Source organism: Gopherus flavomarginatus, chromosome 3, assembly GCF_025201925.1.
Source record: "Gopherus flavomarginatus isolate rGopFla2 chromosome 3, rGopFla2.mat.asm, whole genome shotgun sequence".
Taxonomy (NCBI): Eukaryota; Metazoa; Chordata; order Testudines; family Testudinidae; genus Gopherus; species Gopherus flavomarginatus.
Window position 1 is genome coordinate 284746155 of NC_066619.1, and position 26667 is coordinate 284772821.

The 26667-nt window shown below is 48.7% G+C and overlaps 1 protein-coding gene across 7 annotated transcripts in view; it reads right to left on the reverse strand.

Moving 5' to 3' along the window:
* Positions 1 to 26667, reverse strand: part of DYSF (dysferlin) — a 326279-nt gene that overhangs the window by 269815 nt on the left and 29797 nt on the right. For all 7 annotated transcript variants that reach the window (XM_050943290.1, XM_050943287.1, XM_050943285.1 and 4 more), the window contains exons 2-3: positions 15519 to 15574; positions 8875 to 8966 (exon numbers count right to left, since the gene is read on the reverse strand). In XM_050943290.1, coding sequence (XP_050799247.1) covers positions 8875 to 8966; positions 15519 to 15574 — 148 coding nt within the window. The remainder of the gene's footprint in view (positions 1 to 8874; positions 8967 to 15518; positions 15575 to 26667) is intronic.

A 26667-nucleotide genomic window follows, 5' to 3' on the forward strand; every position in this document is an offset into this window, starting at 1 on the left:
ATAACCACCCTGAGGCTGGCAAGTATTACAACAGATGGGGAAGCTGAGGCATGGATTTGTTAAGTGGCTTGACCTAGATCGTAGAGTTACAGCTGGGAGTAGACTCGAGGCATTCCTGGCTCCCAGTCCTGTGCTCGTGCCGCTAAACCAAGCTGCCTTTATTCCATGCACTAAATGCTCTTTGTTGTATCCTGCCAGGATTCCAGAAGGTACATTAGACCAGGAGGTCTCAACCTCTGTCTTCTGAGCCCCCCTCCCCAACACGCTATAAAAACTCCAAGTCCCAGTTCAGTTGCTCAGGCTCCAGCCCTGGGTGGGAGGCTCAGAGCTTCTGCCCCCTGGGGCGACAAGCAGGGGCGTTGGAACAATTTGTATAGTGGAGGTGCTAAAGGCCATTGAACCAAACTAAACCCTATATATGATGGAAACCACTTCAAGCCAGCGGACGCTCCTGCATCCCCAGATCCCCTAGTCCCAGGGCTCGGGGCTCCTGCCCCACAGGGCACCAGGGGCTGAAGGCTCCTGCCCCATGGGCACTGAGGGCTTCAGCTTTCAGGCCTGGGCCCCAGCCAGTCTAATGCCAGCCTTGTTTGGCAGATCCCCTGAAGCCAGGTCATGGACTTCCAGGGAACCACAGACCCCCAGCTGAGAACGGCTGCATAAGAATATGTCTGAATCCACAGCAGCTGGCCCTTACCCCTTGGGAGGGGGGCTGCTTGTGCAGGACCTCAGCTCTGAGGCATAGTTCCTGCAACACCCCTCTCAGGGAGCCCAGAGAGCTGGGGTTTGCTTCAGACTCAGCAGTGGAGGACTTTATGATCTCAGGCAAGTCACTGCCTCACTCTGCCTCAGTTTCCCCCTTAGCAGAATAAGGACCAGGCTGCCCCTTCCTTATGCGAGTTTGGGAACTGCATTGAGATCCTCTGGCAACAGGCGCTAGAGAAGGTCAAGGAATATTGATACATAGATTTCAAGGCCAGAAGGGACCATTATGATCTAGTCTGACCTCCGTGTGACAGAACTGCTCTGTAATAACGTATTAGCGCTGTACGTGGCTCTGGTTATTGGGCTTAGAGCAGCGGTTCTCAGACTGTGGGTCGGGATCCCAAAGTGTTTCGAGACTCCATTTTAATGGGGCCGCCAGGGCCAGCATTAGACCTGCTGGGACCCAGGGCTGAAGCTGAAGCCCTAGCTCTACCTTAGAAGGGGGGTCATGGTGCAAGAAAGCGAGAGACCCCCTGGCTTAGAGGATGGATACGTTGGTTTAGTCTGAACAGGGGCTGTTGGGAAAAACAAGCAAGGAGAGAAAAGAAAGGCTCGAGATGAGCCACTTTTCAGCAAACTCTTGAGGGTTGTTACGAGACAACACGAGGACAGGAAAGGGCCTGGGGACCCCCAGACCAAAAGACCAGCGGTGGGTTTAAGAAGAGCGCCCCTCTCTCAAGAGAAGGTGGGAGCTGAGGTTGGGGGGAGCCAGACAGACACAGCACCCTACTGAGGTGCCCGAAGAAACGACGCCTGCCTAGGCTCCCAAGGGGGATGGGGAGTCTGTAGGTCAGCTAGCCATGTGTGTAGAGCGACTGGTGCTTTAAAATCCTTTTTCTCTCTAAGGCTTTATTCCCGCTGCAGAATAGATATTGTTTTTGATGTCAGAAGGCTGCCTGCTCACGGCCTCCCGCAGGGAGGAGCCACAGGTGCCCAATTCCAGCTGCACCTGCTGCGTAAGCATGGCGGACACCCGGGGCTCGAGCTCACTCTAATTAGGGGAGAGTTTCAGAATTACACCCCAAGAAAGGGAGAGGCCCAAGGCTTGACACCTGCGGGGTTGCTCCCAGAGAGGGACAGAAATGCAGCTCGCCCCGTAACCATGACACTCCTGTAGTGCACCGGCCAGAGACTTTCACTTCAATTCCTGCATCAAGCCCATATCTTGTGGTTGAGCCAGAGCTCTCAATATCATTTGAGCGGAGGGCTGCAGGGGGACAGGGAAAGAGGGGAGTCAAGTTTTCCACTGAGAAAAGCGGCCAGCTCAAGGCCGGCAGAACAATGTCGCTATTCCAGCGGTTTCAAAACATCCTCCCCAGGGCCCCAAATTAACCTCCCCAGCCAGATTCCAGCCCATGGGGATGACAAAGTGCTGAGTTGTGGTGCCCTGCAGCCAGACTGCTGCACAACATTCAGCTGGGCCTTGCCGTCCACGTCAAGGCATTTCCTGCCTCAGAGCAGAATCTCCCCCCTCCCACCCCGGGTAAAGGCTCTTTCCTCTGAGCTGGATTAAAGCAGCAGTTCTCAAACTGTGGGTCGGGAGGCCCAAAGTGGGTCACAGCCCCATTTTAATGGGGTCGCCAGGGCTGGTTTAGACTTGCTGGGGCCTGGGACTGAAGCCTTTGGGCTGAAGCTCTGGCCTCCCGACCTGGGACCATGGGGCTCAGGCTTCAGTTTTTCCCCCGTCTCAACCCAGGGCAGTGGGGCTCGGGTGGGCTTGGGCTTCAGCCCCCCTCCTGGGGTCGCCTTGTAATTTTTGTTGTCAGAAGGGGGTCGTGGTGCAATGATGTTTGAGACCCCCTGGATCAGTGGCCCCCAACCTTTTCCTCCGGACCACTGCGGCGGTGGAGCACCCGCCGAAATGCCGCCGAATTTTAGCGGCATTTTGGTGGTGATGCCTGTCGATGACGCCGCTTCCGTCGACAAGTGACGTCATTGAGAGGCATTGCCGTCGAAATTCGGGAGCGATGCCTCTCAATGACGTCAATTGTCGACAGCAAATGGCGTCATCGAGAGGAATCGCTGCCGAAATTCGAGGGCAATGCCTCTTGATGACATCAATTGTCAACGGCAAGTGGCGTCATCGAGAGGCGTCGCCCCCAAAATTCGGTGGCGACGCCTCTCAATGACGCCGGTTGCCGTCAACAGATGACGTCATCAAGAGGCATCCCTGCTGAAATTCAGTGACATTTCAGCGGGTGCTCTCCCGGGGTCCAGGACGTGGGCACATTAAGATGCCCCTGTGGGCGCTGCGTTGGGGACCCCTGTCCTGGATTAAAGCGTGGCTCTGCTCCACAAAGAGAGCCTCGCAGGGACGCAGGTTTATGTCATTCGCTGATTACGGATCAAAGAGGCTGAGTTTACAATCAACTCTGCATACTCTGGGATCTGTGAGTGGAGCAAAATCCTTCATAATGTGAACATCATCACCAGAAATCAATTATACCCTCGCCCCACCTCTCTCCAAAAAACCCCGCAACACCCTCTTGCATTTGTGAGGTCCTTGAAATAGCTTGGTTTAAGCTGATTTAGTTGGGGATTGGTCCTGCTTTGAGCAGGGGGTTGGACTAGATACCTCCTGAGGTCCCTTCCAACCCTGATATTCTATGATTCCATGTTTTAGAAACTGATTCATATTGTTTATATTTAATCATTTTGAATGTGTATTGCATATATGTTTGTTAATGATGAATTAATCTTTCCAAGCCTATATGTAATTTATATCAGTAAATGTCAGTTGACATCTACTTCACCGTACACACACACGGATGAAAACGTATTCCCATCGACACTAATCCAAGTGCACAGAGCAGCAAAGTACAAAAAATGCTGCTGGAGAACTTAGACTTTGATTTAAGGATCTTTACTTTATATCTTTGGACACGTGATGTTGATAATTTGTGTTTTAACAGCTACAAAGCTTCAACTTTTTGAATATCGGTATCTACGCTCGTTAAATATTGTCTGAACCCCACAACTGTGAAAATTTAAATAGACAAAAAACTAAAAAAAATGCTGAAAAATAAACATTGATATTATCCATCAAATTATTTTTAAAAATAAGACTGCTATTCTGCCAAGCCTAACTAGATAATGAGGGAAGTGGGAGCTGCCCCTTTAAGAAGAGGTCAGGGAAGGGTGAGAGAGTTATTGCAGGGGCTGGAGCCTACAGAGTGTTTGCTGCTGTTCCATGGCTGGTAGATGAGCACTGAGGGGGTCTCTATCTGCAAGGAGCTCTTAAAGCAGAAGGTTTGAATGCCCATCAGAGACAAAGTTTTCTCTGAAAAGCTGAGTCGTGTGCCTGGCCTGCTTTCCTTCACCAGATTCGTGCCCTCTCCCACCTCAAGCACAGAGGCAGGTCAGCGTCAGTTTTATAATCACAGCCTTTCACTCGTCAGCAGAAATATTTCTCCTCACTTCCCGGCTTCTAAGTGTTCCTGAAAGCAGTTTATTTTTTCTAAAAACAAAAAACAACGTTCCCCTGTAGGGTGACCAGACAGCAGATGTGAAAAATCGGGACGGGGGTTGGGGGTAATAGGAGCCTATATAAGAAAAAGACCCAAAAATGGGGGCTGTCCCTATAAAACCGGGACATCTGGTCACCCTATTCCCCTGCAGCTTCTGCAACCCAAACTGCAGCATCCCTGCTACAGAGAGGGAACCACCAGGTGAAACTGACATACCCACTAATGTGAAACTGACCAGATAGATGTTAGTTTTTACCTATAAAGCCTTAAATCGTCAGGGTTCTACCTGCCTTTTTCCCTCAAAAAGATATTGCCAGTAAAGCCACCTGAGGTGTACTTGTCTGAGAGAGGGGGTTCTGGCAAGGTGTTTTCCCTTACAGCCTCTTGGACCACACTCCAGCACATTCTGAAGTTGCTAACATTCAGATCACATTGCGTGGCCCTTCTTTGCTCTTTGACCTCTACAAAGTTGAGAGCAGACCAAGTGATTGGGGGACAGGGGGACTCTGTTGGTAATTTTGACCACAATCCTGCAGAGACTTCTCAAATGCTGAACTTTAAACACATGCCCAAGTGCCTTTATTAAATCGAGGCCTTTGTTACTGTGGTTTATTAAATGTTTCTGTGTCCATATTGCTGTGGGGACCATGCTAATTGCTGGTGTCCGTCCAGTACACATCTCATAAAATAAACAGTTTGTCAGAGGCATCTCGAGTTTGGAATGGATGCTATCCTGTTTACACATTCACAAGTGTAGAGAAATAGTCTCTTATTCTCCAAATGGAGCAAAACACAAAAAGCCAGTGTAGCATAAATGATGACACCCAGAATAGGACAGTTAAGGTACCTTTGGGTTTAGGATAGAAGGTGTTTACCTGTAACACAAACAAGGAAATCTGTGTCCCCACTCACCCCAGTGTATGAATTTTAAGCCCACACTTTCCTTTTACATTTTTCCATGCTTGCCAAGCAGTTTGAAAAGCTTGGGATTCTTTTTGGTTTAATCATTTTTTCTATTCTTAGATATTCCATTTATAGGAGCATGAGAATGGCCAGGCTGGCTCAGACCCAAGGTCCATCTAGCCCAGTGTCCTGTCTCTGACAGTGGCCAGTGCCAGCTGCTCCAGAGGAAAGTGGAAGAAACCTTGTATATGGCAGACGTTGAACAACCTGCCTATTAGTTCTCATCCCAGCCCCCTCATGGTCAGAGATCGGTGGTTTCGTCTCCCTTCCAAGCTCTGTAAGTATAAAGAGAGCAATGTAGACATGCTTTTCCTTAAACAACCCTCTACTACCCTTAATCCTATTACAATGAGCCTTCCAGACAGCTAGATGCTGCATCCTAAAAAAGACAGCATTAACCTAAAGCTCACCAACTCTAGAGAATGGCTACATTCTGCCTGCAAAACTTCAACCAGGGCACAGAAACAATCTCTGCACGGATGATCTGCTGGGCTTGAATCAGGCCCCGCAGCAACACCACACTGATCTTTAGTACTTGAGCTAATGAAGTAATTATCAGCCGGTAGCCGCAGTAGGTTATTAACCTACTTTGCCGGCGTATTGTGTGTGCAGAGCACAACATAGCCCCGAGAAAGCAGGACTATCTGCTCACTGGCTGCATTCTGAAGCAGTGTCTGGTTGGGGTTTTTTTAATCCCCCAAACGACTCAGGGGCATGTTTTCACATCATTGCATGGATGGGGGAGGGTGAGTCAGATGGGTTCACTCTTATCTCCAGGGGCACAGTGGATGCTATTTTCAGAGAAAGGGTCCCACCCAGCCACGAAGCTAGAATCAGCGACTCAGGGCTGATCTACCCTAGAAGATGGGTCCATGGGTCGGCATAGCCTTACGTATGTCCATGCTCAGTTTTGAGCCTTGCTGACAAAACCCTCCAAATTCTACTAATTCCCTGAGCAACATACGTCCTCTCCCCATACAATTCTACTAGGTTATGCCCGTGTGGACACAGACAAACTCTGTTCCAGTATAAGCCATCCTCTAGCAACACCAAGAGAACAGCCTATGAGGATATGTCCAATAGAGGACGCCCCATCACACTCTGCACGTGTGCTATACACCCTAATTGCCAGCAGATACAAACAACAGGAGAACCGGAGACTGGGCTGCTGCTTCCGTCCTGTAATGACTGGCCATGGAGCAGTCTCTCCAGGGCAAGCTGTCCCTGGCCCTAGCAGCCGCTTCAGTGAAGCCAGATTGGGAATCTGATCAGCCTGTTAGCCTCTAGCCCCAGCTCACTGCCTCCCTATCTGTGCAAGGGGAGTGGTGTAGAGTGAACCCCCTGCTTGCCGAACGCAAGGCGGAGCCTCCACACATGCTGATCTAGGAGGCAGAGAGCGACGGTTCCATATCAGAAGTGATTAAAATAAAAAATTTTAAAAAGGGTCCCCCGAGAAGCCCGGACGCACACAGGCGCACAGTGCAAATCCTGTTTGCCAGGCTTCAGTGGAAAGGAAGCTTCCGGGAATGTTTATATTACAACCAACTCCCTTCCCAGCTCCAGCGCAGCAGGAGCCTGGCCAAACACAGGAAGGGAAACAAACCCAGAGGACTTAATCTTTACACCTCCCGACACTTACAGGGTTACCCAGGGGATAAAAGGTTACACAGCGGGAGGTGGGCTGAGAACCCTCATCCTCCTGCTCTGCAGCCACCAGCCTCTGCCACTTAAGCTACAGGAGAGCTCCTGAGCATTACATACCTGATCCTTTCCCTGGGCCGGGCATTGGCCACACACACAGCCAGCCAGCCCACCGCACTTCTCTGGAATGTGCTGCAGAGGCACAAAGGGTTCTTTACATTCTCGGTACTCGAGCAAACCCGCCACCTACCCACATGCTTTCGTCTCAATGGCATCAGAAATGCAGGACATTCCTCTCAGCAGCGCCGCTGAAGTTCACCCACACGCCACGTGTAGGTGGCATATGTCACACATGCCACTTGTTAACATTAACCAGGACAGGCCAGCAGCTCGCACACGGAGGCAAACTGAACCCCCAGTCCCTCCAGCGAGACCTCTGCTTAGAAATCCTGGTACAGACAGACAGACAGACAGACAGACAGGATGAAACTCAAACCCCTCCCAGGTCCTTGGCTTTAAGGGCGGGAAAGGAAAGAAAACCCAGCCTGCAGCTCCCCTGGCTCCCCTGCCCCAGGGCCCCTCTGCACTGCTCACCCAGCTCCCTGAGCAAACGACGCTTTGGGAGTTAAAGCAGAAAAGACCAAAAGAGCCAGATTTTGCCCTTGGAGTTAGTCACACGTGCCCAGCCCCTACTCAAGTCAGAGGAGCTCTGTGACTGTCTGTAATAATCGTACCTTATCTAGCGTTTTCATCAGCAGATCGCAAAGCACTTTATGCAGAGATCACTATCATTATTCCCATTTGACAGACGAGAAAACTGAGGCAAAGAGGTAAAGTGACTTCCCCAAGGTCCCAGGAGAGCAGAGCCAAGAACAGAACTCTGCTCCCCTGAGTCTCACTCTTGTGCTCTATCCACTAGTCCACTCTACTCCCCCTCCACAGGGTCAGAGCCCTGATCTTCAACACAGCAGCACAGACCTCTTTCACTTCAGCTAAAGGAGGGACTTCACTAGCTGGCAGCAGTAGTAGGCTGTTATCTTCTCTGTGGCCCAGCCACCAGAGGGGCAAATAGCACATGTTTAAGCAGCATATTACACAGACATTCATCTGAAGGCAGGAGCTGACCTAAAGTTATTAGCTACATCAGCAAAAGAACAGACCACTACAGAGAGAAAGAAATTGGCAGTACTGTACAATCAGAATGGCCCAACTGTACTCTATGCCAGTGGCTCTCAACCTTTCCAGATGACTGTACCTCTTTCTGGAGTCTGATTTGTCTTGCGTACCACAAGTTTCACCTCACTTAAAAACGAGTTGCTTACCAAATTAGACATAAAAATACCAAAGTGTCCCAGCCACACTAGTACTGAACAATTGCTGACTTTCTCATTTTTACCATCTAGTGATAAAATAAATCAACTGGAATGCCAATATTGTACTTACAGTTCAGCGTATCCTACACAGAGCACCATAAACAAGTCATTGTCTGTCTGAAATTTGAGTTTGTACTGACTTCGGTAGTGCTTTTGATGTAGCCTGTTGTAAAACTAGGCAAATCTCTAGAGGAGATGATGCACCCCCTGGAAGAGCTCTGCATATCCCCAGGGGCACACACGTACCCCTGGCTGAGAGTCATTGGGCTAAGAGCCCTGGTGAATATTGACTCATAACCCATGGGCTTCATGGAAGAATCTTAAGAAGGGATTTGAGCACAGAGCAGGGGCTTGGGGGAGCAGGAGGTCAATCTACGGTTGTGATTCTCCCCTCCCCACATCTTGGGTCATCGTTTACGGCTATGCCATGGAGATGTATAACTCAGCCTTCCTGATCCGGGATGAGGAGTAAAGAGCAACCCCTGGTGCAGAACAGAGTCAGAAGATTCTGAAGACGAGAACTGGGAAAACTTGGTTTGTCCTGCACCCAAAGTAACCCCACCCCCATGTTTTGGGTTATGAGCTGCCCGACCGCCTCCCTTATAAACAAATCAGTAGCTTAAATGGACAACAACCAACAGAGGAGATTTGGGGGCACGTCTTACCTGTTTCTTCCAACAGTCTCATGGTCTTTGACGACAACAGTGAGCTCGGCATTCTGGTCTAAGGGAATTCCTTTCAGATCCCAGTCAAACCCCTAGAACGAGATGAGAAACAATACAAGATCAGCGCCATGTTACAGCATTAGCAGAGACAGCTAATGATCTACAGCTAGAGCAGCCGAAAAATGCAATTTCCATCCCAAGGGAAATTCTGACATTTCCAAATTTATTTTCACTCCAAATCAGGACAAAAAACTCAAAATTCTAAAAAGTTTCTATTCAAAAACATTGTTTCACTTCAATAATGTTGAAACAAAATGTAATATTAAACACACTGTATAATTATTATTAAAATTAATAGTTTAATATAAGAGACTAAACTAAGTGAAACAAAATGGGAAGTCAAAATGAAATGTTTTTATCGGATCAAAACTTTTTGATCTTCGACTGTCTCCGGTCAAAATGTTTATCAAAATTGAGACATTCCCACTAAATGTGCTGATTTTGATTTGACTGCATATCCACAGAAAACTTTTACACCAAAAACATTCTCAGCCAATTCTTCCCACATTCCTCCTGCAGAAATGAAGGCTGTTCAGATCGCAGCATTTGCCATGATTTTAATCATCAGTCTTGCAACACAAAGTCTGTCAGGAACCCAACTTTTCATTCCATGGGAAATTCCAAAATAAATTAAAAACAAAAATCAGACCAGAAAAGATGAAATTTTGAAAATTCCCACAAAATAAAAAAAATCTAATAAAAAAATTGATATGGGACCATTTCGTTTCAACAGTATCAAACCATTTCATTTTGATGTCTGTATTCTACTAATGTAATATGAAATTAAATATGACATAATGAATTATATTAAAATGAATGTTTTCATATAATATAGAAGTCTGTCATTTTAATTTTGTTCATTGTCAAATCACATTTTGACTTTCTCCTGTTGAAAAATCGTGTAGGAATCAACACATTCCCGTAAAACGTTTCAGTTTCAACAAAAATGCATTTTTCAATAGAAAACTGTTCTATCAAGAATCTTTTGACCGGCTGTAGTCATGAATTCAGACTTGATCTTGGCAGGTGGAAATCACTGGAATGGCCTAAGACCTCTTCATAATTTTAAGTTCAGATGTACACTAATGAGATCCTAACCAATTTTTTTTTAAAAGAAGCTTTGTAGATTTCTTTCTTCCCACCCAGGAGTCTGATTAAGCAGCGCTCGCGCTGTCCTGGTACCTGTGTTTAAAAGCACTGGTTAGGAAAGACAGTGGATGAGGCATTATATTGTGACACCTGGGTTCAGTTCTTGGCTCAACAACAGACTTTCTATGTGACCTTGGGAAAGTCACTTGAGCTACCCTGTGCCTCATTTTCCCATCTGCAAATCTTGCAGGAGTGTTGGGAATGTAATGAAGTGCTCAGATAATAGAGTGAGGAGGACCAGGTAAAGTATCTACAGTGATGAAATAGCACTTTGAAAAGCACTCATTTCCATGGGGCTTTCCAAGAGAGCCCACCACTTCCGCACGGCAAGTCACAGCTTCATAGCAGGTTCATCATGAAATTGACAGAAAAGCCAGGAAGACTGGACCCGGCAGATCTCGGGAAAATTCCCCTGGTTAACTGAGTTCTGGATTTCAGGTTTAGTCTAAACAAGAGAAGAATGAGGAGGGACATGATAACAGTCTTTAAATATGCCAAAGGTTGTTATCAAGATGACAGTGATCTATTGTTCTCCATGTCCATTGTAGGTAGGACAAGAAGTCATAGGCTTAATCTGCAGCAAAAGGAGATGTAGGTTAGATATTAAAAAAAAAAACTTTCTAACTCTAAGTGGAGTTAAGATACCTAGGGAGATTGTGGAATTGTGAACATTGGAGGTTTATAAGAACAGGTTGGACAAACACCAGTCAGGGATAATCTAGGTTTACATGGTCCTGCCTCAGCACAGGGGGCCGGACTAGATGACCTCGAAGGTCTTTTCCAGCCCTACATGTATATCTAGAGAGATATAGAGATATAAAATGAAATCCTGCGCAGCATGCCAATGGTTTTCATTTTTCAACAGGGCAACACTGAAAGCATTGCAGCACCACATTGGCCCACAGCCACACCCACTTTGCCATGGTTTATAATGATCCCATGGCCATTGTAGATTAGCTTTTGCTACAGATCTCTCAGAGACAAGTACAAACATTGTCCTTCTCTCCAGAGCCCGTAAACACATACGAATGTGATTAACCTGAAGCATGGGACCCATCCTATCGAGGGCAGCTGTGTTCGTCTGTATCCACAAAAACATCAAGTGGTCTGGTGACACCTTAAAGACTCATAGACTCATAGACTCTAGGACTGGAAGGGACCTCGAGAGGTCATCGAGTCCAGTCCCCTGCCCTCATGGCAGGACCAAATACTGTCTAAACCATCCCTGATAGACATTTATCTAACCTACTCTTAAATATCTCCAGAGATGGAGATTCCACAACTTCCCTAGGCAATCTATTCCAGTGTTTAACTACCCTGACAGTTAGGAACTTTTTCCTAATGTCCAACCTAAATCTCCCTTGCTGCAGTTTAAGCCCATTGCTTCTTGTTCTATCATTGGAGGCTAAGGTGAACAAGTTTTTTCCCTCCTCCTGATGACACCCTTTTAGATACCTGAAAACTGCTATCATGTCCCCTCTCAGTCTTCTCTTTTCCAAACTAAACAAACCCAATTCCTTCAGCCTTCCTTCATAGGTCATGTTCTCAAGACCTTTAATCATTCTTGTTGCTCTTCTCTGGACCCTCTCCAATTTCTCCACATCTTTCTTGAAATGCGGTGCCCAGAACTGGACACAATACTCCAGTTGAGGCCTAACCAGCGCAGAGTAAAGCGGAAGAATGACTTCTCGTGTCTTGTTTACAACACACCTGTTAATGCATCCCAGAATCACGTTTGCTTTTTTTGCAACAGTATCACACTGTTGACTCATATTAAGCTTGTGGTCCACTATGACCCCTAGATCTCTTTCTGCCATACTCCTTCCTAGACAGTCTCTTCCCATTCTATATGTGTGAAACTGATTGTTCCTTCCTAAGTGGAGCACTTTGCATTTATCTTTATTGAACTTCATCCTGTTTACCTCAGACCATTTCTCCAACTTGTCCAGATCATTTTGAATTTTGACCCTGTCCTCCAAAGCAGTTGCAATCCCTCCCAGTTTGGTATCGTCCGCAAACTTAATAAGCGTACTTTCTATGCCAACATCTAAATCGTTGATGAAGATATTGAACAGAACCGGTTCCAAAACAGACCCCTGCGGAACCCCACTTGTTATACCTTTCCAGCAGGATTGGGAGCCATTAACAACTACTCTCTGAGTACGGTTATCCAGCCAGTTATGCACCCACCTTATAGTAGCCCCATCTAAATTGTACTTTCCTAGCTTATCTATAAGAATATCATGTGAGACTGTATCAAATGCCTTACTGAAGTCTAGATATATCACATCCACCGCTTCTCCCTTATCCACAAGGCTCGTTATCCTATCAAAGAATGTTATCAGATTAGTTTGACACGATTTGTTCTTTACAAATCCATGCTGGCTATTCCCTATCACCTTACCACCTTCCAAGTGTTTACAGATGTTCTCTTTGATTACCTGCTCCATTATCTTCCCTGGCACAGAAGTTAAACTAACTGGTCTGTAGTTTCCTGGGTTGTTTTTATTTCCCTTTTTATAGATGGGCACTATATTTGCCCCCTTCCAGTCTTCTGGAATCTCCCCCGTCTCCCATGATTTCCCAAAGATAATAGCTAGAGGCTCAGATACCTCTTCTATTAACTCCTTGAGTATTCTAGGATGCATTTCATCAGGCCCTGGTGACTTGCAGGCATCTAACTTTTCTAAGTGATTTTTTACTTGCTCTTTCCTTATTTTCTCTTCTAAACCTACCCTCTTCCCGTAAGCATTCACTATACTAGACATTCCTTCAGACTTCTCAGTGAAGACCGAAACAAAGAAGTCATTAAGCATCTCTGCCATTTCCAAGTCTCCCGTTACGGTTACCCCCCCCTCATTGAGCAGTGGGCCTACCCTGTCCTTAGTCTTCCTCTTGCTTCTAATGTATTGATAAAAAGTCTTCTTGTTTCCCTTTATTCCCATAGCTAGTTTGAGTTCATTTTGTGCCTTTGCTTTTCTAATCTTGCCTCTGCATTCCTGTGTTATTTGCCTATATTCATCCTTCGTGATCTGACCTAGTTTCCATTTTTTATATGACGCCTTTTTATTTTGTAGGTCTCGCAAGATCTCAAGGGTAAGCCAAGGTGGTCTTTTGCCACATTTTCTATCTTTCCTAACCATCGGAATAACTTGCTTTTGGGCCCTTAATAGCGTCCTTTTGAAAAACTGCCAACTTTCCTCAGTTGTTTTTCCCCTCAGTCTTAATTCCCATGGGACCTTGCCTATCAGCTCTCTGAGCTTACCAAAATCTGCCTTCCTGAAATCCATTGTCTCTATTCTGCTGTACTCCCTTCTACCTTTCCTTAGAATTGCAAATTCTATGATTTCATGATCACTTTGACCCAAGCTTCCTTCTACTTTCAAATTCTCAACAAGTTCCTCCCTATTTGTTAAAATCAAGTCTAGAACAGCTTCCCCCCAGTAGCTTTTTCAACTTTCTGAAATAAAAAGTTGTCTGCAATGCAGTCCAGGAACTTATTGGATAGTCTGTGCCCCGCGGTGTTATTTTCCCAACATATATCTGGATAGTTGAAGTCCCCCATCACCACCAAATCTTGGGCTTTGGATGATTTTGTTAGTTGTTTGAAAAAAGCCTCATCCACCTCTTCCGCCTGATTAGGTGGCCTGTAGTAGACTCCCAGCACGACATCACCTGTGTTTTTTACCCCTTTTAGCCTAACCCAGAGACTCTCCACCCTTCCGTCTCCTATGTCCATCTCCACCTCAGTCCAAGTGTGTACATTTTTAATATATAAGGCAACACCTCCTCCCTTTTTCCCCTGTCTATCCTTCCTGAGCAAACTATACCCATCCACACCAACATTCAACCAAGACTAATGGATTTATTTGGGCATAAGCTTTTGTAGGTAAAAAACCCACTTCTCCATGCCACCGGACTCCTTGTTGTGAATCATCCTCTTGACCTCAATGGGTTGGTGTGCTGTCTGCTGAGGGCCATGGCAAAATACAATTCCCACAGGTGGAGAGCTCATGCCCCACAAACCCCTTCAGCACCATGGTTTTTGAAAAGAGAGGGAGACCCACAGGACTAGGGACTTGTCCAAGGGTCCCCAGCTACTTAGCCGTAGAGGCAAGGCAAAGCCCAGGAGTCCTGATCTCCAGTCCCCAAAGTCAGCCCCTGGACATCACTCCCTCCATGGATATCCATTTGCATTGTGCCTTTATTACACATACATGTCACTAATCTAGGAAAAAACTGCCCATCCATAATGTCTGCCCATGTGCAGGGTACAACACATCTCCCCAGTACAGCGCGTGACCCACAATGGCTATTTGCTTGGTTCCACCAGGAATCAAGGTGCTAGGGTCAATCAGCTTTGTCCTCACAACTGTCGCTACAGGGAGAGGTTGGTGGAGGGCAGTGCTTTAAGTCTCCAAAGGCCACACGTGGTTGATACGTCACTCTTTGATCACTCCAGATTGCCCTTAAAGGACCCGCGGCAGTGCAGCTTTCAATTCAAGCTAATTTCTGCTAGGAGCACGGATCATTTGTGCAGTCGCCATGCACTTGCCTTACTGTGGCTGGCTGCTAGAGGACAGACTACTGCTGCTGCCAGCTAACAGACGTACTCCTTTAGCTCTAGCAGAAGAGGTCTGTGCTTTGATGCTGAAGGTCCTGAGTTCAGATGCTGCTGATGCAGTGTAGGCATTACACCAGATCAAGGGACATAAATGCACCAGCATTAAGACCACACCCACCCCTTGTAGTCTCTGCCCAAGATCTCCCATCCAGGACTCTGATCACAGAGGGCCTGCAGATGAAGCTTCCTGTGGGCTTTAGTGAAGTCAGAATCCAGATGGGAAACATGCGCCCACCAAGTTTCCTGAAGGGCACTGTCCAATCCCCAGTAGTGACCGAACTCTCATCCTCCTGCTCTGAAAGCACCCACCCTGCCCACCTGAGCTACAGGAGAATCTCTGTTTCCAGCACAGGGGTCGAAAACACACAGCTGAGCAGCTCTGATTCCACTCAGCGGTGGCAGCAGCCAGTTCACTTTACAGCATGATATTTCTGAGCTGGCTGCTGACCACACAACACACCCCAGGCAAAGAGGTAGGAGCCTGGAGGCTCTTTTGCATCCTATTCAAATAATGCGTTGGTGAAACTCAGGCCAGAGCACAGGGATGAATCAAGGCAAGATCCTAGGGATCTGGACCCAGCAGTGAACCACAAAGGGCTAAATTAGCCCCTAGTGTAACTGCACTCACGGCAGTGTAGTTACACCAAGGATGAATTTGGGTGCCCGAAAAGAGATACAGAGCTCTACTCTCTTCCCGCACGGGCTAGCATTCAAACCAAGCTCTGTGACTCAAGAAATGGAAAACTCTGGTTCCCGCAAACATGGCTCGTGGCAAGAAAGGGGAGCAGGTCCAGAAGGGGGTGCCACTTGCCTCATTCCACACAGGGTTCACGTTGTTCTTGATCACTTTGGTTCTCTTCTTCACACCTAAAAAGGGAGTTAAGCAAAAGCGTTAGAAAAGTCCTCAGACACTCCCCCTCCCTCCAAGCAAAAATTCCTGCTGCTTTAAAAAAACAACAAAATATATTGCTCTGAGTCTGATTATCTCATGAAGATCTTTAGGAAAAGGAAGCTGCATCCCCAGCCCCAGCGAGCTCCCCGTCTAACATCCTGGACCCTGCAAGAAGGGCTGCGGGGTTAGGCCCTGTGTTAAAGCAAGACACAGGCCAGGGGGGCAGTGGATGAGGCGTGCAAAGCCAGGAGGTTTCCTGAAGTGATGGGCAGAATCGCCTCAGCTGGAGGATGGTGTGAAGCCGAGGGAGGAGGAAGGAGACCCCAGGAGCAATACTGGGAGGAGGAGGGATTTAAGGCTACACCGTGGCCTGGGAGCTAGGCCAGGGGTCCCATATGAAATGACATCTCCGAGACGGGAGAGGAACATGGCAGCCATTTAGCAGAACATGGCAACACAGAACAGGAAGAATCAGCAACAGAATGGCCCAGACCCTGAATGGTATTTAAGGAGCATAAATACTTTTGAGTATCTGAGCCAGTGGGATCAGCCCAGGCCCCACCCCAACCCCTCTCTGTTTTGTCCCACCGACTGCATTGGAAATGGTAGATTGGGCCTATTACTATTTCTGATTCGTACGTCAGCAGTGCTGGAGCTCCAGTCATGACCCAGGAACCACACAAACACAGTCTCCGCCCGACAGAGCATCCAACCCAAGTACAGCAGATTCCACTCAATAGCAATTCTGAGATTAACAACTTTTGTGGAATAACGATATTTTGCCGGGAGCTGATCCCGTCCCACTGATGCAAACATTAATGAGATTTGGATATTGGCAACAGGCATGCTGCTTACTAGCTACCTTTTGGGGAAGAAAGACCCTGGCTGCAGGCTGGTTTGCAGGGCTGAACCAGGGAGGGAAATGCTGGGGCTGCACGATACCTCTCCCTGTGCCCTCCAGACTGCATCCTGCCCTGGCACCAGCAGCCCAGGCTCAGTATGTCCCAGTGCTGCAGCAAACTTGCATGTGGTCCAGGACCTGCCACTCTGACAGTCTGCACCATTACGTGCACCTTTTTTTGCAAGATTATGATAAGTTTGTACAAGGTATCCCTTGTGAGGTGTCATCTGAAAACTCATAATTTGCTGATCATTATTATCCTGGTAAAATATGTATGGCAACATTGTTTATGTGAAGTTATGAAATTCTACTGCATAACATTGTTAAAGGCATGTCCCATGTTTAGAAAAGCAGGCATAAACCAGTCTCTCAGCAATTAATGACCCAGCCGCATATCAACGAGATCATCAGGCCCATCACATAGTGGAGGAGCCATTCACTGGCAGGAAGAGGGAAGTGAACAAAAATTTACATTTGAAAAGAGACACAGACTTTATGGCATGAGGGCCATAGCAGGAGATGGCTCTTGTGCAAGAGAGTGGACTATAAAGGTAGGAAGCAATGTCCCTCAAATTGCCTCTTCTTCCCTTTCTCTCTGCTCACAGCAGCAACAACGCCTGAAGGAACACTGGACTGTGGGAGGGGTCCTGATTTTAAAAGATTTCAGCCAGTCAGTTTGAAAAAGCAGGTGGTGAGACAAACCTTTGCTTTGAATTCATTTAGATTGCTAAATTAGATATTTAGTTACATTTTATTTCTTGGTAACCAATTCTGACTTTTATGCTTCATTACTTGTAGCCATTTAAAAATCTTTTTTTTTCTGTAGTTAATAAACTTGTTCTACTGTTTTATATAAACCAGTGTGTTTGGACTGGGGTGTTTGGGAACTCCACTTGAGATAACAAGGTCTGTGCATATCATTTTCCATTAACAAAATGATGGATTTTCTATGAGCTTGTGTTGCACAAAAGGAGCGATCTGGGCAATACAAGGCACACATTTCCTGGGGACAATCCCAGGATTAGGAGTTTTCTGGTGTCGCCCTGTGTGTAATTCATGAATGTCTGGCCTGAATATTCATGTCATCAAGCTGGGAGTGATTTTGCAGGACTGTGGCTTTGTGTGAGCTGGCCAAGAGTGGGTGATCTCACATCAAAACAGTGTAAAAAGGACCCCAAGCTGGAGAGTTAAGGGAACACAGCAGTCCAGATTGTACCCTGGGGAATGCCACAGCCACCCACACAGATAATGGGCTGGGGCACCCACATGCTCACACAGTGGGGGGGAGTGTGACCCAAATGGACCCTAGTGATATCGAAGTGGAGGTACACAGTTATGAGTCTGTACGCCGGGACCTCCCTAGGCAGGCATGTTTCTCCCGCGATGGCCATCTGCATATTTCACCAAAGGGGCCCTGCATGGTCTCTGCCGAAAGCGAAGAACTCACTGGTTGTCATTGTTATTGCAGGATGTATGTACCAGAAAGAGCCATGTAACATGTTGAATATTGTGTCCAAAGCTGCTGGGAGTGAAGCAGGTCACCGGGGGTGGCTGGTTCTCAAAGATAACCCCATCAAGAGTGAGAAGAATTAGCCATTTCAACCTAGTCCAGCCAAGGGTTGATCGTCTGCACAAGGTTACAAATTTGGGCCTTTTCAAAGCAGAAAAGAGCTCAAGAAAAAGACCCTGAACAGGGGGGCCATTGGGGTGAACTGAAGATTGCACTGTGGGCTTTTCTTTTAACTGTAACCATACGGTTCCAATCCTCGTATTTGAATCTTACGCTTTGTCAAACTGGGACCCCGTTTATCCAATCTAATTGGGACCGGGGCCAGAAGGGATCATCAAAAATGTGGCTAATCAGGAGAGCCCCATGAAGCTATGTTACATGCTTCAGCCCCACATGTAAGGGTTCTGGATGTCAGTCCCAGGGAGGTGACAATTACCAGTCTGCACTCAGGGACTTGCTTAGACATCCCTAAGTGGGCATATTTCTCTTGTGATCACCATCTTCACCCTATTTCACCGAAGGGGCCATGTGCGGTCTCTGCCCACAGCTAAAACCTCACTGGTTGCAGGATGTAGGTGGGGAAATATTTTAAGAGTCACGTAACACATCTAATATTGTTATCAAAGCTGCTTGAGGTGAAACAGGACACCAGGGAGCAGCTGGTCCTCAGAGCTAACCCCATCACATGTGAGAACGGTTTCCAGCTCCCAGCCAAGAGTAGAGAGTCTAGACAACGTGCACGCTTGGGCCAGTACGAAGCATCAAAGAGCCAAATAAAAACACCTTGAGCCAGGAAGACCCCCAGGGTGAGCTGAAGTTAATGAAACGCCCTTGCGATGAAGAGAGAACAAAGGGCTGGGGGTGACATTATGAGTGTAATGTAGGATAATATCTCATCGAAAGGTGACACAGGGCCAGAAAGAGTCAATTAACTCACAGACTGACCTGACCCATGGCGGAACTTTAAAGACTGGTTGGGAAGATATGGAAGTGAATAGAGCTTTAAAATGCAAGTCTGCATTGTTAGAGATAGAAGGGGAGCTGGTTGCTCAGGTCTCTAGCGATGTAAGCAAACAAGTCTTGTCTATTACTGTGGCTTTGATTCAGAGATCAAAAAAGGAGTATTAACCATTAGGAAGACACTTGAGTGAAATAGTATTATTGTCTATGTGTCTCTTTGAAGGTTGTGGTAAGAGGTAACAGAACTGTTTAATGGCTAAATTACCCTGTGCCAATTGCCACGATGTTTGGGAGAAGGAAAGGAGTGGGTGGGTGAGATTCTGTGGCCTGCGTTGTGCAGGAGGTCAGACTAGCTCAGGGGCTGGCAACCTTTCAGAAGTGCTGTGCTGAGTCTTCATTTATTCACTTTGATCTAAGGTTTTGCGTGCCAGTCATACATTTTAACATTTTTAGGTCTCTTTCTATAAATCTATAATATACAACTAACCTATTGTTGTGTGTAAAGTAAATCAGGTTTATAAAATATTTAAGAAGCTTCATTTAAAATTAAATTAAACTGCAGAGTTCCCTGAACTGGTGGCCAGGACCTGAGCAATGTGCGTGCCACTGAAAATCAGCTCACGTGCGGCCTTCGGCACCCATGCCATAGGTTGCCTACCCCTGGACTAGATGATCATAATGGTTCCTTCAAGTCTATGAAAGTTAAGCCTATTGTTTTCTCAGGCCAAATGGCTGCTGGAAATGTATAAAAACCCTGGGATACGATCTTGCTTCATCTCACATCTGCTTTGGATTTGAAGAAGGGGAAACCCTATGCCATAAGAATTGAGACCCCCAGTCATTGACTGGCATCACCCTGAATATGGACATTGGACTACAACCCAGTGGGTCCCCAACCTTTTTGTGACCAGTAGGGCACATTCATGTTTTCAGAAGAGTATGGCGGGTGCCAACAATTTTACAAGGCCTATTTTGTATTTGTACATTAAATAATACAAAAAAAATTAATATTACATAATATATGAATCCAGAGAGAAGCGAGAAGCCGGAGAAAAGCCGCGAAGACAGAGAACACCAGTGCCCACAGCCCTGGAGTACTCTGTCCCCAGCAGGTGCGGGGCCCCAGATTCTCTTCTCTGCTGGACACTAGGTGGGCCCCACACCTGCAGGGAACCGAGAACACCAGCGTCTGCAGCCCCAGAGTTCTTTGTCCCCGGTAGGCACAGGGATGCGGCTTCTCTCCAGCTTAAGTCACGGCCCTGCACCTGCCAGGGACCGAGAACACCGGTGCCCACAGCCTGCAGCCCCAGAGTTCTCTGTCCTTGGCAGGTGTGGGGCCGCAGCTTCTCTCCCCTGCTGGGAACTAGGCAGGCCCCGCATCTGCCAGGAACAGAGAACATCGTGCCCGCAGCCCGAGTTCTCTGTCCCCGGCAGGTCCCCTGCTGGGGACTAGGCAGGCACACATAAATGCTCTGGCAGGCGCCATGATGCCCATGGGCACCACATTGGGGACCACTGCTATAACCTATGGACTATTTCTAAAAGAACCTTTGGCAACTCCAAACTCTCCATCTCTGCTATGTATCTGGACCTCAAGAAATTGAACTCAAGTCTGTCTGTATATTGATCTTTCAACCAACTCTCTCTCTCTTTTCTTTTTTAATAAATTGTAATTTAGTTAATAAGAATTGGCTATAAGCGTGTATTTTGGGTAAGATCTAAGTTATCATTTGACCTGGGCCTGGGGCTTGGTCCTCTGAGATCGGGAGAACCTTTTTTCTTTTACTGAGGTATCGGTTTTCATAACCAGTCATCCCCATAAGGAGCGGTGCTGGTGGTGATACTGGGAAACTGGAGTATCTAAGGCAGGGGTGGGCAAACTTTTTGGCCCCAGGACCACACTGGGGTTGTGAAACTTTATGGAGGACCGAGTAGGGAAGGCTGTGCCTCCCCAAACAGCCTGGCTCCCGCCCCCTCCCACTTCCTGCCCCCTGACTGCCCCCCTCAGAACCCCCGACCCATCCAACCCCCCCTGCTACTTGTCACCTGATCGCCCCTTCCCAGGACCCCCCACCCCTAACTTCCTCCTGGGACTTCACTTCCTATCCAACTCCCCCAATCCCTGTCCCCTCACTGCCCCAACCCCTATCCACATCCCAGCCCCCTGACAGGCCCCCCGGGACTCCCAAGCCTATCCAACCCCCCTGCTCCCCACCCCCTTACCGCCCCTCCCAGAACTCATGATCCATCCAACCCCCCCTGCTCCTTGTCCCCTGACTGCCCCCTCCCGGGACCCCTCAGCCCTAACTGCCCCACGAGGCCCCACCCCCATCCAACTCCACCTGCTCCCTGTCCCCAGACTGCCGGGAACCCTATCCATAGCCCTGCCCCCTGACAGGTCCCCAGGACTCCCACGCCCTATCCAACTCCCCTGCTCCCCACTCCCTTTCCATGCCGCTCAGAGCAGCAGGAGATCGCAGCCCCGCGCTGCCCAGCAGGAGTAGCACCCAGCAGTGGCGTAGCCGGGTTTTAAGTGTAGGGGGAGCAAACATAAAAAAGGCGCCCCCACCTTGGCTCCTCCTCTGGCCACGCCCTCCAATTCCTCCCGCTTCCCCCCAGATTAACCCCGGGGCCGGCTCAGGACTCCTGCGGGCTTCCTGGGGGTGCGGATACCCTCCGTCCCCCCACGGTCCCAGGAGAGTCTCTCCTGCCTAGCACGCTCTGCAGGTATCCCCCGCCGGGCTGTGCCGCACGCAGGGGCAGCTCCAGGCCCCAGCACGCCAAGCGCATGTTTGGGGCAGCATGCTGCGGGGGGAACTCTGCCGGTCACCGGGAGGGCGGCAGGCAGGCAGCCTTTGGCGGCATGCCTGCGGAGGGTCCGCTGGTCCCGCAGCTTGGGTGGACCAGCGGACCCTCCGCAGGCATGCCGCTGAAGGCTGCCTGCCTGCCTGCCTGCTGCCCTCCCGGTGACCGGCAGAGCGCCCCCCGCGGCATGCCGCCGTGCTTTGGGCAGCGAAATGTCTAGAGCCGCCCCTGGCTGTCTGGCCCCACCCGCGGGGTCCCATCCCCCCGCCCCAGGCTCCTGCACCATGCCAGCCCCCCCCCCCCTCCAGACAGCATAGTCTGCACCCCTGCCCTGCAGGCCCAGCCCCAGGGAGCCCCTCACCTGGACCTCCCAGTGTAAGGCACCGGACCGCCTCCCCCACCCCCGCTCATCTTCCGAGCTGAGGCTGTGGGGGAAGAGGGACGGCAGAGGAAGGGCTGGGGGCGAGCCCCCCCCCGGCCAGGAGCTCAAGGGTTGGGAAGGATGGTCCCGCAGGCCATACTTTGCCCACCTCTGGTCTAAGGGAATTGCTTGTGTGTCTTCTGGTTAGCCAGTGGGGTAAACCCAAAGTCCTCTCTGGCTGGCTGGTTTGGTGCGCAAAGGATCCCCGGCTTTGGGCTGTAACTGCCCTGCTCTAAGCAATTCATCCTGAATTGATACTCTCAGTTGTGTCCTACCAAAGGCAGCATTGTTACACTGGGACTACATACGAGGAGAAAAGGGGGCTCGAGGTGGCCTCCATTACAGAGGAGCCATTCGGCCAGCATGCCTGCCTCACGAAAAGCGGCTCCCCACTCTGAAGACTGGACAAGCACCGCATGATCGTTGGGTGAGAAATCCCTTATTGGACAGGAAAGGAACTAATTAGTACGCGTAGGCTCTAGCTTGCATGGGGAGGTTTTTCTTTTCTCTGTAACCATGTGCTTCCAGTCCTTATACTGGCTCCTGTTTGAATCTTTATCTTAAGCTCTGCCAAACAGTCGTGTCTACAGTAAAACCAAATAGAAGTTTAAGTGCCGCGTGCTCAGAAGAATGCTGAACTTAGGTGAGACTGATGAAAATCTGTGCATGCTGTGGGTGTCCAGAGGTCAAGGAACTGGGCACTCGAATGTAACGCAATGGGGTGTACAGATAGGTTGGTGGGACCTGTGCCCTGGGGCTAACGCAGGAATCTGGGGCTAACTCTCTGCTCTGCCCCAAGTACTCACTTAAGGAGCTGACAGATGGGAGGGTGCAAACCGTCAGCCTGCACAGGGAAGAACAGGGCTTGCAGAGCTCCAGGACACTTTTCTTGCCAGCAACTGGTAGTTTGCTGTGAGTTTCCCCCAGTGGCCACAGACAAGGGTCCCTTGCACTATAAGCAAGTGGTAGCCATTCACCCTGTCTCCCTCGAAGGTTCCCAGGGAGCCCCTGCCAGAGTCTTGGTGCTACAGGCAGGGTGGGGCTGCATACTGGATGCTGGAGCTTTCCCCAAGGAACAGAGACACTAGGAGCCCATGTTTGCCTGGCACCTCTCCCTGAGCTCTCCAGGCTGCATCCTGCCCTGGCACCAGGGCCAGGCTTGGCACATCCCAGTACTTCCTGCCCTGACTGCAGCCCCTCAAGCCTGCCTTCTGCGTAATAGCGACTGCTGGAGAATGGAAACTTCTTGCTGGGAACCAAGAGGTTGCCAATAAGCAGAATCCACTGTATAAAATTACAAGAGAGTGGCAGTGTGGCCTAGTGATTCAGGCACAGAGCTGGAACTGAGGAGACCTGGATTCAATTCCTGGCTCTGCCACTGCTATGCTTGGGACCTCAGGCAAGTCACCTCACTTTTCTGTGCCTCAGTTTCTCCATCTGTAAAATGGGGATAATGATTCTGCCCTCCTTTGTAAAGTGCTTTGAGATCTATGGATGAACAGCAGCAGATACAAGTATTATGATTAATAAATACTGAGCTGTAATCAATACTATATTAAGTCAGCGATACTCAGACCTCAGTGGTCAGGAGCCAAATTAGCAATCAACATTATCCAAACGAGCCACAGTAGCGTGAATTCACTGTTTCATTTACTATAGTACTATAGATTCATATTTAAACTGTGTGCCAGGACATATTTTGTGTATGTGTGTGCATTTTATATATATATAATTTTCACAGCAAAATGACTAATCAAGTATTTATCAACTATAATTGGTTAATAACACAATAAAAGCATCCTGATAGGTTAATAATTAAATCACACAATGTTTTAATATCACATGCTGCAAAGAGCTGCAGGTTACACATTAAAGACCCAACTGCGGCTCGCAAGCTCCAGTCAGAGTATCACTGCACTAAGTAAGAGATGGGTGGGAAATAGCATGTCTGACATTTGGAAATTAGGTTTCAATTCTCCCAATCAGCAAACTGAAAAATTTCAGCAAGATTCATGTTTCTCCCCTGGAAAAATGTCACTCCAATAAAACCAATTTTCTTTAAATGTGGTATTGGGGAAAGAGTCATTTCTATTTTGCTAGTCTCAGTTTTGCGTTTTCTTGTAACAGGGTTTTCTTTAATTCTAGACATGTAACTGGGGGGTGGCTTAATCAGTGCGCTGGCTGGCTAGCAGGGATTTCAGCAGCAGAAGAGTCTGCATGGATCCAATTTAAGATCCCTACAAGCAAGTGGAGGGAAGATGTTGTTTTAGACTCAGCAGATTGTCCAGATTTGGTGACCAGAGACTCTACCTGAGACTACACCTAAGTTTTTGGGGACTTTCAGTTACTTCTCACTGTGTTTCTGTGAGGACTGAACTATTCAGATTTTCATTTGTTTCCATTATTTGTGTTTCTGTAGAACTGTGAAGATAATGTCTGTGGATTATGGGTTGCAGCACTGAGCCCTGGGAAAAGAACCAGAAAGTGAAACTAACGGACTGACATGCTCTTCTCTCCCCTGCACACACAAGGCAGTGCAGATACTCTTACACCGCTCAGGGGTCACTTGATTTCCCCAGGGGGAAGAGCTGGTTGCTTTCCAGTCCTATCATGCCCCAGGAGAGGAGCAGCCTAGAAACAGAAGCGTGATTCTTAATCAAAGCGCAGCCCTTAGACCGACCTCCCAAGGTCACCCGAGGAGTCCGCGGCAGAGCTGGGAATCTAGCCCTCCCTCTGGGAAAAAACTGCTCATTGCAGCTACCGAGCAAACCGCGCTCCTCTTCTGAGAGCCCAGCTCAGCCGCTGAGCCTCTGCCATCGTACACGCCGAGCCAAGAGCCTCCATCTCGCTGGCACACAACCTCCACAGCCAGGGCCCCCTCTCAGGAAGCTGACTGAACCACGTTCCATTCAAAAACATGTGTTACCCTCCCCGGCCAGGCAGGACAGAAACACAAGGGCCTCTGGGATGCTGATTGCAGACTGCTGGCTAATCAATCACTGGCATCGAGTAGCTGGAACAGGAATGTCCAGGGAAAAGGCAGCCCCTGGGGTATTTAAGCAATCAGCCCCCGCTCCCTGCTGCACACCCAGCTGCTACCTCTCAGCGTCAATTCCCTGTCCAGCAGCAGCCACCATCCCACCTGTCACCTTAGGACTTGGGGCAGGGGGAAGAAAAGGGGGCCCTTTGGAGCCTCCCTGTCTGGCCAGGTGCTGTGAAGAGACAGTGAGCCCTTCCCCTCTCCAGAGCCGGCCCCAGTTTTGGAAGGTAAATAGGTTGGTGCTGCTGGAATTGCAGGTCTGTGCCTAAGAGTCTGGAGATTTTCTTCAGTAATCCCTTCTTGCCCACCCCACGGCTCAGCTCAGAAGCCATGGATTTTTCAGCCTTCCCAGGGAAAGCGGAGGGCCAGATTCTGCCCTCTGCAGCCAGCTGGCTCTCAGGTTGGGCTCAGCAGTCACTCTTGCCTCTGGGGCCCTGCCAGAACCCCCAGTCCTGGGCAAGTACGCTGCTCCCCACAGGAGTCAGGTTCATTCCTTGGGTCCTCTCTCAGTCCAATTACCTCCCGTCCTTGGCGCTGCTGCCCAGAGCCAGCTGCAAGGTTCTGAAGGGGAACAGACATCCAGAGCAGTATCTCTCGGCCCTAAATTGGGAGGGAAGGGTGGTCACTGCCTGAGACTGGGTTCCCCTGACTGATGGACCTCTTCTCAGGCAAGTTTCCCTCTGCTCTATGGCCAGCTTCATCTTCTGAAGCTCCCCAGACACAGCACACGCTGTAGGAGCACCAAATGGGCACTGCCTGAGCACAGGGATGCTTGTTAGTCTGGCTGGCACTGGGGGGAGCACGTCCCGTCACACCCTCATGCACATGGCAGCTGCTGGCTGAAGCCACCGACATGCTACGAATCCACAGTGTGTTTATGGTTATCCCTTTCTGAGCCAATTCAATTTTCAGGGGGTTGGGGGCTGTTACTGGGAGATTTGATGATGGAATCAGGTCTGTTCTTTAGAGAAACCCTGTTTGTTTGCAAAGGAATGTGCGAAGTCCTGTTTCTCTGAATACAGAAGGAACTTAAAAAGCAGAGACAGTTTCTTGATTCACAGTTACATGCCTCCTCCAGCCAGCACTTTACCCAAAAGCTCTCACTTTTAGCTTTTTTTCCTCAGTGTCATGCTACCAGGGCTTCCCTGGGACTTCTTTGCTCCTTCCTTCTTTCTGTTTCTCTGCTGATTCTCTCACACACAGCGACAAACACAGCTCCACCAGTCAATGCCCCAGCCCTTGCACTTGCTATACCAGTCTCCAGTCTCTGCTTCTACTTAAGCGTTGCCATGTGCCTAAACTTGGGGTGGAGCCTGCTATAGTTTGAGCTAGCTGGGGTTCCCCAAAGGAGCTTGACTGGTTCTTACATTTATCCTGAATGAAAGGTTGCAGTAAGGCCCACCAACTTCACTCCAGCTTTGTCCTGCTTCC